General features: G+C 38.2%; 1 protein-coding gene across 1 annotated transcript in view; it reads left to right on the plus strand.

Annotated features, from left to right (window-relative positions):
• Window positions 1-24010, plus strand: part of LOC138854651 (tenascin-like) — a 115136-nt gene that overhangs the window by 62124 nt on the left and 29002 nt on the right. Inside the window, exons 7-9 of the mRNA XM_070099000.1 lie at window positions 3780-4013; window positions 6452-6691; window positions 11393-11629. Coding sequence (XP_069955101.1) covers window positions 3780-4013; window positions 6452-6691; window positions 11393-11629 — 711 coding nt within the window. The remainder of the gene's footprint in view (window positions 1-3779; window positions 4014-6451; window positions 6692-11392; window positions 11630-24010) is intronic.

The following is a 24010-nucleotide window of genomic DNA, read 5'->3' on the forward strand; positions in this document are numbered from 1 at the left end:
TTCCTAACATCCCTGTGACTCATCTGAGTCTTCAACTTCCAAGAGTGACCCCTTGTTTCTGTGTCCCCTCTCTGAAACATCTTGTCTCTGTCCACCTTGCCTATTCCATGCAGTATTTTGTATGTCGCTATCACGTGTACCCTATCCCTCCTCCAATTTCGTCAGGCCGATTTCCCTCAACCTTTCTTCTGACGGCATTCCCCATAGCTCTGGAACTAACCCTGTCACAAAGCTTTGCACTTTCTCTTATTTCTTAACGTGCTTGACCCGGTGCGGGTTCCAAACTAGTGCAGCATACTCCAGTATGGGCCTGACGTAAATGGTGTACAGTGTCTTGAAAGATTACTTACTTAGGTATCGGAATGCTAATCTCAGGTTTGCCAGGTGCCCATGTGCTGCAGCAGTTATCTGGTTGATGTCTGCTTCCGGAGAGTGTTCGATGTTATAGTCATGCCAAAATCTTTCTCCTTGAGCTAGGTTTGCAGTCGTTGGCTACTCTGCGGCCTTCTTTGCCCTTCTCCGATCTTCATGACTTTGCATTTGGCAGGGCTGAATTCAAGAAGCCAGTTGCTGAACCACGTGTCCAGCCTGTCCAGGTCTCTTTGAAGGCCTGCCTGATCCTCATCTGATTTAATTCTTCCCATTAACTTCACATCATCTGCGAACAGGGACACCTCTGAGTCTATCCCTTCCATCATGTCATTCACATATACCCAAAATAGCACTGGTCCTAGGACCGACCCCTGTGGGACCTCGCTCGTCACAGGTGCCCACTGTGATACCTCATCACGTATCATGACTCGTTGTTGCCTCTCTGTCAGGTAATTCTCTGATCCAGTGAAGTGCCCTTCCCGTTATACGCGCCTGATCCACTAGTGTCTGCACTAATCTCTTGTGAGGAACTGTGTCGAAGGCCTTCTTGTAGTCCAAGAAGATGCAATCAACCCACCCTTCTCTCTCTCTCTCTCTCTCTCTCTCTCTCTCTCTCTCTCTCTCTCTCTCTCTCTCTCTCTCTCGTGTGTGTGTGTGTGAGGGGGGGTCACTTTGTATATGTGGTTTTTAATGTGACTTACGTCTTTTTTCTTGAGAAATCTATAACACTACACTGCACTCCATTTTATTCAACAGAATATACTCCAGTAACTCATCAAATGTTATAGTGAACCTAAATCCTTTATCTTATACTTTCTGTCGGTATCTGATCACAGCCCCTTTATCATTTCAATGTCCTCCTCCTCTGTTAGTTTTGAGAACTTGTGCGACCTGATGGTCGTGTTAGGAGCACTATGTACGTCGTGTTAGGAGCACTACGAACGTCGTGTTAGGAGCACTACGTCGTGTTAGGAGCACTATGTACGTCATGTGAGGAGCACTATGTACGTCGTGTAATGAACACTTTGTACGTCGTGTAAGGAGCACTACGTACGTCTTATTAGGACCACTTACGCCAGTAAGTCACCTAGCTGCAACACCTTTCACGTGTATTTTTTTTTTTTTTTTTATATTTTAAAGACTGGCGGCACAGGGTAAGTGAATGATCATAATTGCATACAACACCGACCATTCGTTCAGTTAAATATACTCCAGCACAGTGTTTTTCCATGTCCAGAATCTAAGCTCAACATCTGAGAAATTCCCATTTTCTAGGACGGAAACTAATCATCATAAAGAAGCCGTTGAGTTGGGAAAGCATCACTAATGGCACTATCTGCTACTGTTATGCACATGGTCATGATTCCATATGGGATTCTTTTTGCTAGAATATATCTTATTGCTGGAAGATACCCTGGTTAAACTGATGGGAACTCTGGCGGTTATGGCCATCTAAAAAAGAGTCATTGTAATGGTTATTTTAACCAATTCCATTTCACTATTGAAATAATTATTTTAATGGTGAGAAAAACATATAATTAACATACTGAAATATTGCAGAATTACCTAGAGAAGAGAAATGCCAAACAAAGAAATGAATATTGTAAATAGAAGTGGCGGAATAAAAACAATGGAACTTATCAAAGGTTCTGGGCTTACAAAAATTAAAATTAATTCCTGTTATAAATACAGGAAGAATCACAATAAAACTAAAAACATTATAAATGCACTGAGAAAAAACAAAACAGTGTAAGTGACTGTCGGTGTGAATCATAGCTGATGACAAATGATGTGCTTCTCGTACTAGGCTTCCACCTAAGGCGGAGCCTTCACTGGTAGCAACAATGAAATGAACGAAAATCTTAGATCGCAGCATAACTCTCTGCTGCCAACCGTTAGGAAGAAAAAGAATAGACAGTTTCCATTAATGTTCCATGAATGCGACATTATATAATGCCAACATGTCTGATAATCTTAACATTACTTGATTCCGATAAAGATGATTATAACTTACGCACTTTTCTATGCTTGGCAACATTTTGCTAGGTTTGATGTCCTGGCTATAAAGTCAAGCGGGTTAACATCCATTCACGGAGGTTTATCGAAACTCCGGCCTGACTGATGAAAGCTATCGCAGATAACGCTAAGTGAGAAAACGAGACATGTCTAACACACTGGTCTTCACCATTTGAGTTTGCAGTTAATCATCACGTGTATGCTTGAAAATAAGTCTTCACTCTTTGTGTTCATCACTTAGGGCATATTTTGACAAAATATGTTATAACTACATGTGTGTTTTCATTATGTGTGGATGAGAATATAGGTCTTCAGCACAAGTCCGTTTGAGGATATTGGTGCTCGCGATATTCCTTCGTACTAGAGAACACGTTTAGATACGACTGTATCTAATGTGAAAAAGACTTGGGAGTCATGGTAAGCAGAAATCTAAAGCCAAGACAGCAGTGCCTCAGTGTGCGCAACAAGGCCAACAGATTACTTGGATTTATCTCAAGAAGTATAAGTAACAGAAGTCCAAAAGTTATTTTACAGCTCTATACATCACTAGTGAGGCCTCATTTAGATTATGCTGCTCAGTTTTGGTCCCCTTACTACAGGATGGACATAGACTCATTAGAGAACATACAGAGAAGAATGACTAAAATTATTTACTGTGTAAGGAACCTCCCGTATGAAGATAGACTTAAAGCCTTAAATCTCCACTCTCTGGAGAGGCGTAGAATGAGGGGAGATATCATTGAAGTGGATGAGAGGGAGTGGATGACAGGCATAAACAAGGGAGACATTAATAAAGTACTGAGGGTGTCGAACCAGGTAAGAACCAGGAATAATGGATTTAAGTTGGATAAATTTAGATTTAGAAAGGACATAGGTAAGTACTGGTTTTCTAACAGAGTTGTAGATGCGTGGAACAGTCTTCCCAGTGGGGTGATTGAGATTAGGACCTTGGGTAGCTTTAAGAAGAGGCTGGACAAATATATGAGTGGGAGGGGCTGGGTTTGATTGGTGTCAAGGGGTACGGGAGTTATTTCTTGAGTAGCTTTAGGTAGATGTCGTTTTGATAAGGACCTGCCTCGTATGGGCCAGTAGGCCTTCTGCAGTGTTCCTACATTCTTATGTTCTTATGTAACCACATCCATACAAGTACCCGAAAAAAAAGTACAGGCAACTTGGAAAAGTAAATGTCAATAGCATGTTAAAGACAAAATAGTTGAGGTCGATCGATGGTCTCGTGGCTCAGGGGAAAGTATGGTTAAATGATACTCTTTCATCTGCCATGATATACTTTTAGCCAGAGAAATGCGTGATAATATATAAAATTACGGAGAAAGGCAGTATGCACTTTATACACTTCTTTTCATTTTGCCTCACCCAGTTTTTATCAACAGGATGCAAGTCTGAGTCTTTCTGTGACGACGGATTTGGAGTGTGCAGAGACTCGTGCCTCAGGAGTGAGCTGGAAGTGGGAGTATGTGGAGGCTCCGGTTGTGTGTGTTGCACATCACGCCTAGTCACATGCACCAACAATACTTTCTGTTCTGGTATTTGCATGGACAAAAGACTGTGCATTAACCCCATCCATGACAACGAATGCTCAGGCTCTGACTGTATTTGCTGTGACAGTAAGTAGCTTCCATTTTTTTTTAAAGTATAATATACTTCATCTGAACTTTTCCCTAATTTTCTTGTAAGGATTGATAGATATATTGTTTCACTGTTTCTGATGTAAGAAATTTTACCTTCACTCTGCTTATTCGGAAGAAAAAACTCCCTTGATTTTTAGGCCGAACTTGCCAGTTTGGCATATTCTGCGAGGGACACCTTGCTAAGGCGTCCCTCGGAAGGAATTTGCTAAAATTACTGACTCATTTCTACAACTTTGCAACCTCCTGATGATGTGTTGTTTGCAACATGAAAGACCTAGAGCTATAATTAAACTCCCCCTGTGGTTGATTTGCATCCTGTGTCGCTTGTCCACGATTCTTGCATAATATTCTTATATATATATATATATATATATATATATATATATATATATATATATATATATATATATATATATATATACATATATATATATATATATATATATATATATATATATATATATATATATATATATATATATATATATATATATATATATTGGCAGTTTGGAGGGATATGTTGTGTATCTCTATACGTGTATGCTTCTAAACTGTTATATTCTGAGCACCTCTGCAAAAGCAGTGATAATGTGTGAGTGTGGTGAAAGTGTTGAATGATGATGAAAGTATTTTCCTTTTGGGGATTTTCTTTCTTTTTTTTTTGGGTCACCCTGCCTCGGTGGGAGACGACCGACTTGTTGAAAAAAAAAAAATACATATATATATATATATATATATATATATATATATATATATATATATATATATATATATATATATATATGTCGTGCCGAATATGTAAAACTGGTCAATTAGCAAGAACTCATTTAAAATTAAGTCCTTTCTGAAATTTTCTCTTATACGTTTAAAGATATATTTTTTCATTAATGTTAACATAAAAAATTATAATTTTGCACCAAAAGAATCTTAGAAAACTTACCTAACCTTATTACAACAAGAACAATTTATTTTAGCCTAACCCAACTAAATATATTTTAGATTTGTTTACAATAATTTAGTACTAAACAAACACAATCAAATATATTTTTTTCGTTAGGTTCAGAATGATTTTGGCGAAATTATTGCATACACAAATGATGATGAGCGTTGCTATTTAAGCCAAGATCGCAAGTTCTGCCTATTCGACATATATATATATATATATATATATATATATATATATATATATATATATATATATATATATATATATATTATATATATATATATATATATATATATATATATATATATATATATATATATATATATATATATATATATATATATATATATGTCGTGCCGAATATGTAAAACTGGTCAATTAGCAAGAACTCATTTAAAATTAAGTCCTTTCTAAAATTTTCTCTTATACGTTCAAAGATATATTTTTTTCATTAATGTTAATGTAAAGAAATTTAATTTTGCTCCAAAAGAATCTTAGAAAACTTACCTAACCTTATTATAACAAGAACAATTTATTTTAGCCTAACCCAACTATATATATTTTAGATTTGTTTACAGTAATTTAATACTAAACAAACACAGTGAAATATATTTTTTTCGTTAGGTTCAGAATGATTTTGGCGAAATTATTGCATACACAAATTTTCACTTGTCCTATATGGCAAGATGAGCGTTGCTATTTAAGCCAAGATCGCAAGTTCTGCCTATTCGGCACGACATGTATATACATATACATATATATATATATATATATATATACATATAATATACATATATATATATATATATATATATATATATACATATAATATACATATATATATATATATATATATATATATATATATATATAAAATAGATATACATATATATATATATATATATATATATATATATAGATATAATATACATCGTCCCAAGTAGGTAACACTTACGATATTGGATTAAATGGAAGGCAAGCGAAAATTTGTGTATGCAATAATTTCTCAAAAATCATTCTGAAATTCATGAAAAAAAGATATTTCATTTTCTTTATTTATTATTAAATTATTGCATACTTATCTGAAATATATTTGGTTCGATTAGGCTAAATTAAATTACGCATGTTATAATAAGGTTAGGTAAGTCTCCTCATTTCTTTTGTACAAAATTAATAATTTTGACATAAACCTGAATGAAAAAGTATTTATCTTTAAGCTTATAAGAGAAAGGCTGAGCGACTCACTACATCAAAATTACCTCTTTTTAAAAACTGAGGGGCTAGCCTAATATATATCGTTCATATTTATCACATTTATCCTCTATTTATCTACTATATTTTAGAATTAACTTTAATCGGTTTTAGACACATGGAGAGCAGGTGAAAAAAATATCTAAGAATCGTTTAGTCTCCAACTTTTCTCTTCACTTCTATCGAGCTTTTCATTTACGTATTTGCTTTTCAACAGAGTGCAATGCCCATCATTTTTGTGATGAAGGTCGTGGAATATGCAGGGAGTCGTGCAGTCACAACGAACATGAGATGAAGGAAGAATGTGGCAACACTGGCTGTAAGTGCTGCTCGAACCGTCATTCAGAATGTGATGATCACCATAATAAGTGTCCGGGTATTTGCATGGACAAAAGATTGTGCCACAACCCGATCACAAAATACGAATGTCAAGGACCTAACTGCATATGTTGCCACAGTAAGTAACTATTTATAGTCTAATTTATTTATATTTAGAGAAACATGTTTCTTGATTCTTATCAAATATTATAGAGATGCTAATTTCGTTATTAGAGACATCTACGTACGTGTTATATTTGACTACATACAGGCACATAATGGGACGTCTCATGCACGCCCAATTTGTTAATTATTTCCCGATAACTTTATATTTTTAATGGAAGTGTGTCTAAATAGTATGATTTTCTATTAGTTTTTGGTGACAGCCTTCCGAATGAAAAACTTAAGAAAAAAAAAACTTTTTTATATGATAGTATACGCACTGGAAAATTGGCCATTGAAAGTGATGTAGATGAATGAACATGAGTAGTTGAATCTCGTAGGTGGTCATCTAAAAAACAATATCTCTTTTGAGAGATATGAGAATATTTGTACCATGAAAGCACTGAGGTGTCGGATGAAACAGTAAGTTCACAGTTGGTGCCATTGACGCAACCACGTCACAGTTGTGCAGGTTGTAAAATCATCCGAGTGTTAGATTCATGGTACAGAGATGACCCTAATACATGCAAGGACGGTACTTCGATTCGACACTAAGTATTTTATTTATTCATCGACAGTCAGTCATTATTACGGTCAAATACATATTTAAACACACATACACACACACACACACACACACACACACACACACACACACAACCCCACCACACACACACACACACACACACACACACACACACACACATCCCCACCACTCACACACACACACATCCCCACCACACACACATGCTGACACACACTCTCACACACAAACACACACTAACAACCCCTCACACGCACAACACACACACTAACACCCCCACACACTAACACCCCCCCCACACACACACACGCACACACACACACACACACACCCCACACACACACTGACACCCCCCACACACACTAATATCCCACATATACACACTCACCCCACACACAGGACAAAGAAACAAGGGTACAGGAGATGACTGGGCTGAGCAAGAAGCACTGGCAGATAGGATCAAGGACATAATGTAACGGGAGTGGGGAAAAAAAGGTGAGTTTTGTAACAAAGTGGACAAAAAGATACCTACAGTGAGCAAGAAATGGAAACCAAGAGATCTTGCTGCTGACGCAAGGATGCAGAGACTGGAGGATCAACTGGAAATGCTGAAGCGGCATACAGAGGTGAGGACTGATAGAAGCAAAGAGCTGAGTGAAGGAACAACAGCAGACAGTGAGGGAACTGAAGGAGGTTCTGATGCATAAAAAGTCCTTTGGGGAGATGATATCAGGCCACTGGGATGTATGGGAGATGACAAGGGCGACAACCGATAACCAAGGAGATATCTTAGACCCAGAGGTACAGAGGGAAAGAAAATGGGGAGACAAAAGGGAAAGGACATTCATTATTCACGAGCTCAATGAGGAAGAAGGGAAGACCTATGATGAAAGAAGATGCTGGAAGGTAAAAGAGATTGAGAGCATCATTGCAGAACAGGAGAGGACACAACTCAACTGACAAATTTTCAGAGACTTGGGTGGTACTCAAAGGGAAAGAACTGCCCAGTCAAATTGACATTCAAGTCAGAAATGATATGAAACAAAATCCTGCAGAAGAAACCACTGTTAAAGGGTTCCTCAAAACACAGAGTATACCTTGACCTTGATAGAACACAAAAAGTAAAGGAACAACTGAGAGGAAGAGTAAGATTGCGCCAGAAGCAGGAAAGGGGGACAGGTCAAGTACTGGCAGACAGCAGAGCACAGCCTTGAAGGGAACAGCAACAATCACAACAACCTGCAGAAGCACCCACAGCATCCCCTCAACCCTTACCACCCCACATCAACCAAACACAATAACAAGAGCTGATATATACTCCACAAACAGTCCCCACCCACCCCAGTAGTACTGTTTTCACACCATCAGACTACCATAGTATTCAGACCTGCCAACCACACCTATGGAAAATATCAATATTCTTCAGAACCCTTTACACACAGCCCCCAGCTAGGAGGAATGGGAGCATAATAGGCGAATGAGAGAGAATGCCTCGAGACAAGTGTCAGTTCTATATATACTTAATTCTAAGAAGTAGCCTCGTATTCCTAAGCTAAATATACACTACAATTACTACTACACATATTTAAGTTAAATTAGAGATAGTAGCTTAGCTTAAGGCAGTAGTTACATTCCCATAAAAAATAGGCTGTAGGCATCTTCAGCCCGCCAGTTTTGAGTGAGACGGGCGAGTTTCGCTACGTGAACCTTGCAAACCTTGCAAGATGAATACAGTCGTACACCACGATCAACGCAGGCAAAGGTCTCATTACATGAACCAGGCAGTTGTGTGACTCACAGGTATTTCTCAGGCAAACCCCCCCCTAACCCCACCACTTGAGTATTGTGAATGCATTCAAGTGTACCCATGTGGAGAGGTGGCACCCCACGACCATAGATTACCATATCAGCCAGAGGTGTTTCTAGCGTTTGCGTCACACGGGGCGGCATCTTTGGTGTCATTCCCATGAAATCCAAGGGCGAGGGGATTGGGGGGGAGTAAACTCCAGTTACGTCACTACTGCATGATCAATAACTAATGTTTAACAATGAGAACGTTCATCTTTATTAATGATAAAATAAATAATCGTAGTAATATTGAGGAAACATAAACCACTTTGAGGACAGACAACAGATCCTACATTTATTCATCTTCAACTATGCAAAACAAAAACAAAAAAAACTTGAAAAATATAGAAAAACATTGCAATATCAGAGAAACACTGGTTCCGATTTGACCTTGAGTACAGGTAACATCTCAGAGAATCAGATCTTACATTTCCTTACCTTCAGTCCTGCATAAACATCTATCATATTATCAAAATAAAAAATCGACACCATGCCCACCCCTTGTAGGGCAGGGTAGGTGCCTGAGCCAGAGCTTGCAGCTCTCAAGACTGTCATTCCCTTTAGCTCCCTTGGGGCGGGGATGGCAGACCAGAGAGGACTAGCTTCTCTCTACAAGCCCCGTGAGGGCGGGGAATGTGGCTAGGCCTGGGGACAGTTGGTCCCAAAGATGAGGGGGTACTTGTGCCTCCTCCCATGGAAGACTTAGGTCTCAGACACTCCCTAGACAGGGAGCCAAGGCCGGGCCACCACTTGGAAAAGGCCCGGGCCGGGAGAATACCGGGGAATGTTCAATAATAATAATAATATCAAAGTCAATGCTGTCAACTGATCCATTTTCTATGGATAACATTGCCAAGTCAGAGATTCTGGACTGTAAATAGCTTTTAACCAGTTTCAACTTCGAGAAACTCCTTTCACAAGAAGCCACAGAAACACACATAGTAAGGAACAACCTTAGGAAGAGTGCGAGAGTTGGAAGAGATTCAATGAAATCCCATTCAGCTATGAATGTTAGTGTATCTAATGCAGTTCAGTGCTTAACTTTTTCAAGATCAACATCAGCAGCTTGCAGGTGCCTCCTTAGTCTTGGTATTTCAAGCATGAGCTCATTCTTGTATATTTCATTATAGAAGGCCGTGAGTCTTGAAGCCATCACCTCCAATTCTTCTTCAGTAGCATGAAAATAATTGTCCATGCAGTTCCCATATTTTCACTACCCATTAAATGATTCGGATGCAATAAAATCTAAAATAATTTGGGCACAAAATAATAAGTTATCTTAATGCATACTTTAGTTGCGCTACATTTGCGTACGAATATATTTTGTGTTCGAACTATGGCCTATTTTCTGATCCTCTCTTTTATATTTCTTTGTTTAGCTGTATGTACATAATGATCCAGGACTGACCAAATGTCTTCTAGACTTTCAACTCAAAGTGAGGATCACTTTTTGAAATGTTCCAGCCTCGATATTGTGACCAATATTCTTCAGCACCTTAGTGCTGACTTGGTAAATCCCCTGTGTGAGCGGACCCTTTTTCTGTAATAACGGTAACACTGGTCAACAATTTTTGAAACGTTGCATGCTTCTTAAATGAGATTAGTTTATTCTTATGTATTTTCATGTCCTGAATCCAAATATCACATTGAAAAACGCTTAATGGCTATAGGTTTAAAGATAAGAGACATGTGATATTTGATTATCTTATAACGTACAATGTGTGTCAGTATGTTTTGATTAAGCTCTAATGAAGGTCAGTGAGACTGAGTGTGGTAAGAAACACACTGCCGCAAGCCTGCTCTAACCTAGTGTGACACGTAGGTGTATATTGAAAAGTAGAGCTAACAACTTTAAACATGATAGTCATTATCTGTGACCTAAAATTAGTTGGAAATTGCTACTCTGGTCTCAGAAGCATTTTGGTTGTGAACCAGTGTAATTAGTGCGTCTATGTCAATTACTCCAAAACTGTTGTTTCTTTGAAATTTGTTAGCCGTTGTATACTTATGTTGTTTCCGGGTAGAAATTTTATTTGTGGTACATGATTCTTGCAATTTTCATTCGCATTTAAAAAGTCTCATGCTAGTCTCATTTTTGATTACTGGTGATGATTGGCGTTTGTTTTGATAAATTCCATATTTAATACTTGGCATTCTTTATGATTTACGAAATTACATATATACGACAAAAGTAAGATGCAAATTATATTTTTACCTAAACACTGTACTATCCTCGTTCACATTCCTTGTGAAATGTCTCATGCTGATCAAATCTCTTCCCTTCAGAATGCAATGCCAAACCTTTCTGTGATGAAGGTTATGGAGTATGCAGAGAATCATGTGATATCAAAGAGCGCGAGATTCGTGGACATTGTGGCCATGTTGACTGTAAGTGTTGCACAACACGTTTGGCAAATTGTACCACCCCTAAACACAGTTCTGGTATCTGCGTGGACTATAGAATGTGCAGCAATCCTAAGGAACATCAGTGTTGTACAGAGCCAGACTGTGTGTGCTGTGACAGTAAGTAATGTCTGGGTATCTAGTTCACTTCATATTATCTATTTTGATCGTGTATAATAATGACTACTAGAGCATACCTTACTCATCTCAATGATAAATTAGACACAAGTGCATCTCTTGGATATCTTTATTGAGGAAACGTTTCGTCACACAGTGGCTTCATCAGCCCATACAGAGGAGAAACTTGAAGAACAAGAGGAGAATGAGGTAATCAGTCCCTCAACCTTGAGTCGATGTGGTCAGTTCATCAATCTTGAATAGAATACTATTCTATTCTATTCTGTATGGACTGATGAAGCCACTGTGTGGCGAAACGTTTCCTTACTCAAGATTCCCAAGAGCTGCACATGTGCCTAATTTATCAACGTGTCGGTTCTCTGAACCATTCATCTACAATTACTCATCTCAAATGGGGTACCCACGAATATAATATTGACAATATAAAATGTAATATTGGTAATAACAATAGTAATAAATAATAATAATAATAATAATAATATTATTATTATTATTATTATTATTTTTATTATTATTATTATTATTATTATTATTATTATTATTATTATTATTATTATTATTATTATTATTATTAATAGCAACAAGAAAATATTTTATTATGCACCGACGGTATCCGTCACTCAATTAATATTACACTGTCTTGCAGAAAGAATATTGAAATCACTGTTCAGGTGATTCTCTCTAGAACTGTGACATCCTTTACCGCATTCAGAGTAAAGGTTCTGTAACTCCTTCCTCCTTTCATAAATATTACCTTACACTCTAACAACACGTCAAGTCATAAAAATCACTTGTCTCCAGTCACTCCTATTTATGAGGATCACACATGCACTCCAAATTTCTTTTACCCCTTCTCTCCAGCCTTTCCTGTGACGACCTCAACTCCACTTTCCCTACAGCCCAGATTTCTACAACAACTTAGTCATCCTATGTTGCTCCATTCTTTCTAATTGTCCAGATCACTTCAGCAACCCCTCCTCAGCCCACACCCTCTAATCTTGAAGTTCCAGATTCTCTGGATAATATTTATGCCACACGCTGCCTTTTAACAGATTTTCATTGCATCCTTGTTGTAACGGTTGAAAAAATGTTTCTCACCCATATAACAGTGTTAATTCCCCAATACTTTGGTACATATGCTTGCATGGATATAGTTCTTTGAATCCTCAGATGCCTCGTTCCACCACCCACCCTCGTCAGTTCTGTGGTTCACCTCATATTTGGATGACCCATCAGCCGACTAAGTCCAATTCGAAAATATCTGAAAACAGTACTTGCTTATTTTTTGTTCACTCTCTCCAATCTTGTATCCAACCTACCATTGCCTAGATATTTATATTAATCTCATTTCCTTGCTCATTCTAAAGTTAACTTAAATTTCCTTCATTTACTTACTTTCCCACATTCTTCTATCAACCTTAGCAACTTCTCTTTAGATTCCCAAATACGAATAGTTTCATTGTATGAAATTCATTACCATATAATTCGAAGCCTCGTCCCAACTCTCTAGCGTTCATTTCACTTTCATCCAATTACTGTATAACTGCATGTATTTGGGTCATTGAAGATTAGAGAAAGGATCCCCATTTTGCATGCGATAGCAATAGCGCAGAGTGAGGCATAAGATACGAGTGCATTTAAATACTGGCATTTGAAGAGTATGAGAAGAGATATTTACTAGTTATCACATGGAAACCAGTTCCCAATCTCTTCATTAAACATGCCTAATCAGAATATTCACAGCCCAAAGCTCATTCAAACTTTCCATTAAAAGGCTTTCTCTTTTATATTAGAGGGATTTATGTTCTAAAATACACCAGGACATTACGATTGACATCACTCATAAGTTGCATTATTGCAAAGTGAAGATATCTCCAGAGAATACTAGAAAGTCAATTTATTGATCCCCCTCTAGCCTGTTTATGGTTTCATAACAGTTTGTCAGAATGAATTCTAGTACAATTAACGTTTACAATTAGGTGGCTTCTCAAAAGCGCATTTGGATTGCACCTAGAATCCTAGATGAATACAAACCAACCAAATAAAAATTGAGATCTTTAACTACAAAACTGTCTAGGAAGTAATATTTACAGTTAATATAATCTCTTTAAATGGAGATAATCTCCAACACAAATCTTGGAGCATAAATTATTACACGTATATATCATTCTTATTTTGTACGTATTGCATTCGATACCATGGGCACTTCTGATAATGTACAGAACTACTACTCATAATATGTACCATCTGGAACGTGCTATGATGAGTACAAGAGTAACATAAGTGTGTAAGTGCATGTCTTTGTGTCCTCTGTAGGTGCTTCGTATACGCTCCGTATGTGCTCAGTAAGACCCGACTGTGACTGACAAAAACAGTTCCCTATATAAGCTAACTTCTCGACCATCGACGCAGTCAACAGCTTTCTTGAACAATATGAAGACCAATTCGCCAAACAACAGTAATGCTCGGAGTTGCAGTGAACAGTACAGCGTCAGGCAAGGAATCAAGGTGGCCTAAACGTCCCTAACTGGGAGCCTTCGGTATATCCTCTATTACTTCGGTAGATCTTACCTTGTTACTGAAACTGAGTTTAGCCATTCCAAATTCCTGGCAACAACAGTTATTTAATGCAAAATAACTCCATACCATTTCACTAATAATTGTGATAAATTAACATCTACACACTCTGTTAACAGTTTGAAGCCGATCAAACGTGATTTTCTAAAACTTATCGCATGGAAAACAGTTTCGGGAATGTTCTACATAGAATTCAGATAAGGAAACCTTTGCTTGTCAATTGTTCAAAGAACTTTCCTTAATAAATACTTCGCCAAGACTGAATATTTCAAGTCGATCTGATAGGATGTTCTTTACTTAATAGCGAAAACCTTCACTGAAGTTAAATGAAGGCAATACCCCTGTATTTAAGGGTTCAATAAATTCGTAAAAATATACTCTTAAAATGCGAGTTTTCAATAGTGTATTTACACAGCATACTTTACAGTTCTGAGTAAATATACATATGTGAATATCTATCTATCTATATATATATATATATATATATATATATATATATATATATATATATATATATATATATATATATAAATATATATATGTATTCAACAAGTCGGCCGTCTCCCACAGAGGCAGGGTGACCCAAAAAAGAAAGAAAATCCCCAAAAGGAAAATACTTTCATCATCATTCAACACTTTCACCACACTCATACATTATCACTGTTTTTGCAGAGGTGCTCAGAATACAACACTTTAGAAGCATATACGTATAAAGATACACAACATATCCCTCCAAACTGCCAATATCCCAAACCCCTCCTTTAAAGTGCAGGCATTGTACTTCCCATTTCCAGGACTCAAGTCCGACTATATGAAAATAACCGGTTTCCCTGAATCCCTTCACTAAATATTACCCAGCTCACACTCCAACAGATCGTCAGGTCCCAAGTATCATTCGTCTCCATTCACTCCTATCTAACACGCTCACGCACTCTTGCTGGAAGTCCAAACCCCTCGCCCACAAAACCTCCTTTACCCTCTCTCTCCAACCCTTTCGAGGACGAACCCTACCTCGCCTTCCTTCCCCTATAGACTTATATGCTTTCCATGTCATTCTACTTTGATCCATTCTCTCTAAATGACCAAACCACCTCAACAACCCCTCTTCTGCCCTCTGACTAATACTTTTATTAACTCCACACCTTTTCCTAATTTCCTCACTCCGAATTTTCTGCATAATATTTACACCACACATTGCCCATAGACTGGACATCTCCACTGCCTCCAGCCGTCACCTCGCTGCTGCATTTACCACCCAAGCTTCACATCCATATAAGAGTGTTGGTACTACTATACTTTCATACATTCCCTTCTTTGCCTCCATAGATAACGTTTTTTGACTCAACATATACCTCAATGCACCACTCACCTTTTTTCCCTCATCAATTCTATGATTAACCTCATCCTTCATAAATCCATTCGCCGACACGTCAACTCCCAAGTATCTGAAAACATTCACTTCTTCCATACTCCTCCTCCCCAATTTGATATTCAATTTTTCTTTATCTAAATTATTTGATTCCCTCATCACCTTACTCTTTTCTATGTTCACTTTCAGCTTTCTACCTTTACACACATTCTCAAACTCATCCACTAACCTTTGCAATTTTTCTTTAGAATCTCCCATAAGCACAGTATCATCAGCAAAAAGTGACTGTGTCAATTCCCATTTTGAATTTGATTCCCCATAATTTAATCCCACCCCTCTCCCGAACACCCTAGCATTTACTTCTTTTACAACCCCGTCTATAAATATATTAAACAACCTTGGTGACATTACACATCCCTGTCTAAGACCTACTTTTACCGGGAAGTAGTCTCCGTCTCTTCTACACACCCTAACCTGAGCCTCACTATCCTCATAAAAACTCTTTACAGCATTTAGTAACTTACCACCTGTTCCATATACTTGCAACATCTGCCACATTGCTCCTCTATCCACTCTATCATATGCCTTTTCTAAATCCATAAATGCAATAAAAACTTCCCTACCTTTATCTAAATACTGTTCACATATATGCTTCAATGTAAACACTTGATCTACACATCCCCTACCCACTCTGAAACCTTCTTGCTCATCCGCAATCCTACATTCTGTCTTACCTCTAATTCTTTCAATTATAACCCTACCGTACACTTTTCCTGGTATACTCAGTAAACTTATTCCTCTATAATTTTTACAATTTCTTTTGTCCCCTTTCCCTTTATATAAAGGGACTATACATGCTCTCTGCCAATCCCTAGGTATCTTCCCCTCTTTCATATATTTATTAAACAAAAGTACCAACCACTCCAACACTATATCCCCCCATGCTTTTAACATTTCTGTCATGATCCCATCAGTTCCAGCTGCTTTTCCCCCTTTCATTCTACGTAATGCCTCACGTACCTCCCCCACACTTACATTCTGCTCTTCTTCACTCCTAAAAGATGGTATACCTCCCTGGCCAGTGCATGAAATTACCGCCTCCCTTACTTCCTCAACATTTAAAAGTTCCTCAAAATATTCTCGTCATCTACCTAATACCTCCCTCTCCCCATCTACTAACTCCCCTACTCAGTTTTTAAATAACAAATCCATACTTTCCCTAGGCTTTCTTAACTTGTTTAACTCATTCCAAATTTTTTTCTTATTTTCATTAAAATTTCTTGACAGTGTCTCTCCCACTTTCATCTGCTCTCCTTTTGCACTCTCTCACCACTCTCTTCACCTTTCTTTTACTCTCCATATACTCTGCTCTTCTTATAACACTTCTGCTTTGTAAAAACCTCTCATAAGCTACCTTTTTCTCTTTTATCACACCCTTTACTTCATCATTCCACCAATCACTCCTCTTTCCTCCTGCCCCCACCCTCCTAGGAATAACCACAAACTTCTGCCCAACATTCTAATACTGCATTTTTAAAATTATTCCAACCCTCTTCAACCCTACCACTACTCATTTTGCACTAGCCCACCTTTCTGCCAATAGTCGCTTATATCTCACCCGAACGTCCTCCTCCCTTAGTTTATACACTTTCACCTCCCTCTTACTTGTTGTTGCCACCTTCCTCTTTTCCCATCTACCTCTTACTCTAACTGTAGCTACAACTAAATAATGATCCGATATATCAGTTGCCCCTCTATAAACATGTACATCCTGGAGCCTACCTATCAACCTTTTATCCACCAATACATAATCTAACAAACTTTCATTACGTGCTACATTATACCTTGTATATTTATTTATTCTCTTTTTCATAAAATATGTATTACTTATTACCGAATCTCTTTGTACACATAGCTCAATTAAAGGCTCCCCATTTACATTTACCCCTGGCACCCCAAATTTACCTAATACTCCCTCCATAACGTTTTTACCCACTTTAGCATTGAAATCCCCAACTACCATTACTCTCACACTTGATTCAAAACTTCCCACGCATTCACTCAACATTTCCCAAAATCTCTCTCTCTCCTCTACATTTCTCTCTTCTCCAGGTGCATACACGCTTACTATAACCCACTTTTCACATCCAATCTTTATTTTTCTCCACATAATCATTGAATTAATACATTTATAATCCCTCTTTTCCTGCCATAGCTTATCCTTCAACATTATTGCTACTCCTTTAGCTCTAACTCTATTTGAAACCCCTGACCTAATCCCATTTATTCCTCTCCACTGAAACTCTCCCACCCCCTTCAGCTTTGTTTCACTTAAAGCTAGGACATCCAGCTTCTTCTCATTCATAACATCCACAATCATCTCTTTCTTATCATTTGCACAACATCCACGCACATTCAGACTTCCCACTTTGACAATTTTCTTCTTATTCTTTTTAGTAATCTTTACAGGAAAAGGGGTTACTAGCCCATTGTTCCCAGCATTTTAGTTGACTTTTACAACACGCATGGCTTATGGAGGAAAGATTCTTATTCCACTTCCCCATGGATATAAAAGGAAAAGTAATAAGACCAAGAACTATTAAGATAAAATCAAAGAAAACTCAGATGAGTGTGTATAAATAAACATGTACATGTATGTGTAGTGTGACCTAAGTGTAAGTAGAAGTAGCAAGACGTACCTGTAATCTTGCATATTTATGAGACAGACAAAAGACACCAGCAATGTGAAGGCTTACTCAGCACCGTAACAACTTCAGACAGTATTACCAAGGCTGGCTCCTCCTCAGGAAAATTAATGAATAGAAAAAGAAATAATAATTCACAAAGATAAGCACTTTATTATTTATTAAAGAAAACATAAAACAAGGAAACATGAAAGGTATATCCTATTTGAAAGAAAAATGAAAAATGAAATGAAAAAAATAACATTTGAACTCAACGCTAATATATATAGTGATGCTGGGGTGTCTGGTGTTGGTGACACTGTGTGTTGTTGAAATTGTAGCCGTTGCTGATGATGGGGGGGGGGGGGTCGCAGGTGTTGGTGACAACCCACCGGCTCGTTCTTCACAGTCTATAGCCGTGAATAATTAGTCCAGATGACAGGAAAGCAGGTTCATTACCACTGCTATGATGAGGGGTTATGTCCTGCGTCTATACATAACAGGTAGATAGATCCAACATGGGACGTCTCAGGACTTTAGTCCATCTCCATGAATTCTTCTCGTTGGTTGGCAGGTGACCAAATCTGTCATTCCAAGCTGTAAAGAGAGACAGGTTACCCACTGCTTAAGAAATCACTCTCCATGATAGGTACAATACCTAAAAGACGTGGTGATTATTAAGACATTTAACATAAAGCAAGACTGAAAGGACTAAGTTTATTATTGGTCAAAAGTAAAGTTTCAACCAATAAGTCCACTAGAATATGAGCAGGCGTGTACTTACAGTAGTGCTGGGAGTTGTGAGTCGTGTGATTACTGTTTGACCAGAGCCCCACACGTCACCTTTCGGGGGGGGGGGGAGGAGGGGGGGATAGTGGGAGCTAGACTTCCCCTACCTTAACAAGTAGCCGGCAATCAAACTATTGTTACCATATACTTGCTCGATACTCCTATCTGTTGAACTTTTCCCTCACAAGCAATCCTACCATCATGTAAAACAATTACAGGCTTTCGTTTTACACTCACTTGGCAGGACGGTAGTACCTCCCTGGGTGGTTGCTGTCTACCAACCTACTACCTATAATTATATATATATATATATATAATATATAATATATATATATATATATATATATATATATATTTGTATATGTATATATATATATATATATATATATATATATATATATATATATATATATATATATATATATGTATATGTATATATATATATATATATATGTATATGTATATATATATATATATATATATATGCAAAACAACCACTGTGAAGGTGATTTTAAAATCACCTGTTTACTGTGAATTTATTTTATATATATATATATATATATATATATATATATATATATATATATATATATATATATATATATATATATATATATATATATATATATATATATATATATATATATATATATATATTTTTTTTTTTTTTTTTTTTTTCAACAAGTCGGCCGTCTCCCACCGAGGCAGGGTATATATATATATATATATATTACATTATATTATTTGTTTATTAATTAATGCATTGGCAGTTTCCTACCAAGGCATGGTGATCCGAAAAAAAGAAATCTTTCATTATTCACGTCATCAGTCTTGCCAGATGTTATGACTTTGATGTCGTTACTTAAATCAAATGTTCCTATCTCCTAAATAAAGGCTACTCACACTGAGACAGCAAACCTTGGGCCAGCATGTACTCATATTAAATAATAAAGCATTAGTGCAAATAATTAATACTGTATAAGTAAGAACAAACAAATTCACCTATACAAAAATATATATAATATTAATGGTAACTTATATACAACTTACAACTACTACAAAAAAGAAAAACATTCCAGTTCACATTGGCTCACTAGCACACTGCTTCTAATGAGTTAAACAAAATAAATCATCAGGGAGGCACCCATCTTCTCTTCTGCCTGGTACACTAATTACCACCAGGCAAAACACCATGCAGTACTCTCGCATAAACAAGTCTCTGCATACAAGGGCCTTACAAATATATATGAGAGCTCTTAAACACAAACACCTATAATATACACAAAACAACTTTTAAAAATTACCTACTCATACTACATCCCAAACATGATGACTTTACCTCCGTCACCACCCGACTAGTACTGAACTAAAAACACCTCTCATTTGCTCCTGTCCTGGTAACTGCCTCGCTGACAGGAATTAAACACGTTCGCTTTCAGGGAATAATACACGTCCACTTTTAGTATACTTCACGGAAAATGACATTATATATGGAGCGTTATATCATATTAATATTTTTTTACAGTACTCCGTAAACCAGAGGCGTTCCTACACTACAGTTAATTAAAAGGCTGCAACATATCAACACCCTTCCTTCAGAGTGCAGGCACTGTACTTCCCACCTCCAGGACTCAGTTCTGGCTAGGCAGTTTCCCCGAATCCCTTCATAAATGTTATTTTGCTCATTCTCCAAAAGCACGGCAAGTCATGAAAGCCGTTTCTCTCCAGTCGCTTCTAACATACTCCCGCACGCTTGCTGGAAGAATAAACCCCTCACTCAAAACTTCCTTCACCCCCTCTCTCCAGCTTTTCATCCACTACAGATTTATACGCTCTCCAAGTCATTCTGTTGTTTCTTTCAATCACATATATCGTGTTTGAGGGCAATTTTGGTGTGAATATTATACAGAGAATTCGTAGCGGGGTTACTAAAACTATTATCCAGAGGGTTGATGAGGGGTTGTTCGGACATTTAGAGAGGTTAGAACAAATTATAATGACTTGGAGGGCGCATAAATATGTAGTGGAGAAAAGGTGGGATACATTTCGTCCTAGAAAAGTTTAAGGGACGCACGACACGAAGCACGAAGAAGACGACCAGAGTTGTCGTGAGACGGGAAGGAAGAAGGATGAGAAAGGATGGAAATATTGGAAAAGGATGGGAGGAAGGAGGAGAGGAGAAAAATAGGCAAGTGGCTCAACCACTCTGGGACATGTGGTACAGAAGTACTGCAGGCGTAGACGGAGAGGGATGAACGACGTCGGTACCTGGCACACAAGGAGAGGATGGCGAAGGCAGCGGCAGGAGCTGGGAGTGTCAGAAGGCAGCAAGCAGGATGAGTTGTATTGGTAATGGTTGGCTTGAGGCGTGTTAGGCTACTGTCCCATTTAGAAGAGTCTGGAACTTCGATTTTGCTAAGAAGATGAGCTTAAACTTGCTGTCAGGGTCTATCCCTGGAGCAGTAAGGAGACTGATGAATTCTGCAAGGAAGATAACACGTGAGGGTTTACAGACGAACTTGACTTCTTGGCTCTGGAGGAGGGGGAACAACGTCCGGGCATCCAATTCATTAGGATACTGCCGAGTGGTGAAGAAAGAGATTCCATGTATCGAAATGTTGTTATGGTCATCCTCAGAGTCAGAAGCAGGTGATGTCGTTGATTGGACAGATTTTTTGGTGTTGGAAGACGAGAACGCTGTTAGTGTCTTGACAGATGTGGTGGCTGGCGTTGGAGGCGGTTTCTCATTGGTGGAGGGAGGTGGAGGCACGTGAGGCAGCGAGGGCTCTGATTTTTTCATGGCAGTGGTGGTGGCTGGAGAAGGAGGCGGTCTCTCATTCGTGGATTGCGAAGTAGAGCAGGTGGCTTCTGCAGAAATCATATCTTGCAAGTCATCTGGTGCCTCGAAGCTGACGATTTTTAGAATAATCTTCAAAACATCAGCTGAAACAGGACTAGCTGGGAACCTGAGTGATGGCAGATTGTTGAGGGCAAGAATGCACTGGTCGCCGTTGCCCAGCGGTGAGAGTAGCCACCAGGTAATAAACCCTGGAGATTAACATAACATGAGGGAAAGAATTTTATTCATAGTTGTACTGTAACAACCCGGGTTAGCTGCATTTTGCATGTGTGCATACATCAGGCAGTAGTGGAATTTTATTGAAATATCATCTGATAGAGGAGAGGCGGTGAGTGGTGGAGGTTGCTGAGTGGCTTGTCTGTAGTGGTCGTCTGTAGCTTAGCTATAGCAGCATAAGTAAGAGAGTTTCCTGTAGTCTTCTTCAGGTCTTTCTTTAGTTTCTTTGAAAGGCTCTCCTTACAAACAGGACATATGATTGCCAGAGTATGGTGGTCGCTCTTACAGTTGATGCAGGTGGGAGCAGCAGTTGAGGTGCGAGAACAAAGTCGTGACCTTCAGACCCACAGGTGGAACAGTGGCATTCGGCAGTTGAATGATTGTAGTAGTAGCATGTCCAACAAGGTGTTATATGGTTGAAGCGTTCTGGTTCAATTTGACGAAGGTCAAATTGAACCGTTGCCTGATGGCCAGGCCATCAGGCAATGCTCTGGTCGCCATGGTGACGTACAGAAACGTGACCTTGAGCATCGAGGAAGCGTTGGAGATCTTCACAACAGAGTCAGTCTTGGCCCAGGCGTTAAGATCTTCAATTGATGATTTAATGTCGTCGGAAGACATGTTCTTGATTAGCTTATCAAGGCGTTTCATGAACACTGACCGTTTAGCTAGCATGTAAGGTGAGGTAGAGATGGTAAAGCCTCGGTTGTCTAAGATCTTCAGTGCAGCAGGCGTGAGTACCTTGTCTGCTCCTTCATCATCAAGAAAGGTGACGAGGAAAGCTTCTCTCAGAGAAGTAATGTTCGAGAACTTAACTCTCAGACTAGACTGGAGAGAGGATGCAAGTTCAAGCTTCGTGGCATCGTTGATGACAGCAGTCATAGGTTTAATCCTCACACGATGAGACATCGTGGAGATGTAGAGGTTCCCCTCCCCAACGGGGATCGTAGAGAGACTGGTTGAGAAGTGCAGGAGTGTCTGTGACAGTACAAGACGTAGTCTACAGAGCGAATCTCTGTGAATTTGTCTGGGGAAATCTTTGAAGGGACGTGTCCAGGTAATAAACCCTGGACATTAACATATCATTTGAAGGGACGTTTTGTGTGCAAGGTGCTTAAACATCTAGCAAGCGCGTATGGGCATGTTAGGTAAGAGTGAGAGTAGACAAATGTCTTTTATGACTTGACGTGCTGTTGCAGTGTATGGCAACTTTTATGAAGGTATTCAAGGAAACCTGTTAGCCGGACTTGAGCTCTGGAGGTAAAGAATACATTGCCTACAGTTTTAAACTGTAGCATCGGCGCCCCTCTGGCAAGACAATGTTAGAGAGATGGTGAAAGTGTTTCTTCTTTTTTTCCGGCACTCTGCCTGAGTGGGAGAAGGCTCCTTTGCTGGAAAAAAAATACGTATAATTTGAAACTACTTTTAAGCAACTTTAGTAAATTCCTCTTTTAGAAGTAGGTAAAAGGCATTAATTAAGACAGTAAGTACATAATTACCAAAACATACAGAGTAGACAATAGGAACATATCAATAATACATTTAATTAGGAACGTAGTTATCAATACAATTACTCAGTAGAAACTTACTTATCAATATTATGACATCTAAATTTCTGGTAATTTATAAAATTTATCAAACGGTTCCCCCTGGAGTGTAGTTATCAGAATACGTAGATAGTAGGAAGATATTTATTGACACATAATCTCTTATCAAAGTATTCAGGAAGTAGGTTCATAATTATCAACACATTGGAGCAGTAGGAAAATATCAACAAATTTACACAAAATTTATTTGCACGTTTAGTGTAGTTGCTTAACGATAATCACATTTAAGAAGTAGGTATAATGTGTTGTAATTTGTGAAAC

This window comes from Cherax quadricarinatus, chromosome 66, assembly GCF_038502225.1.
Source record: "Cherax quadricarinatus isolate ZL_2023a chromosome 66, ASM3850222v1, whole genome shotgun sequence".
Taxonomy (NCBI): domain Eukaryota; kingdom Metazoa; phylum Arthropoda; class Malacostraca; order Decapoda; family Parastacidae; genus Cherax; species Cherax quadricarinatus.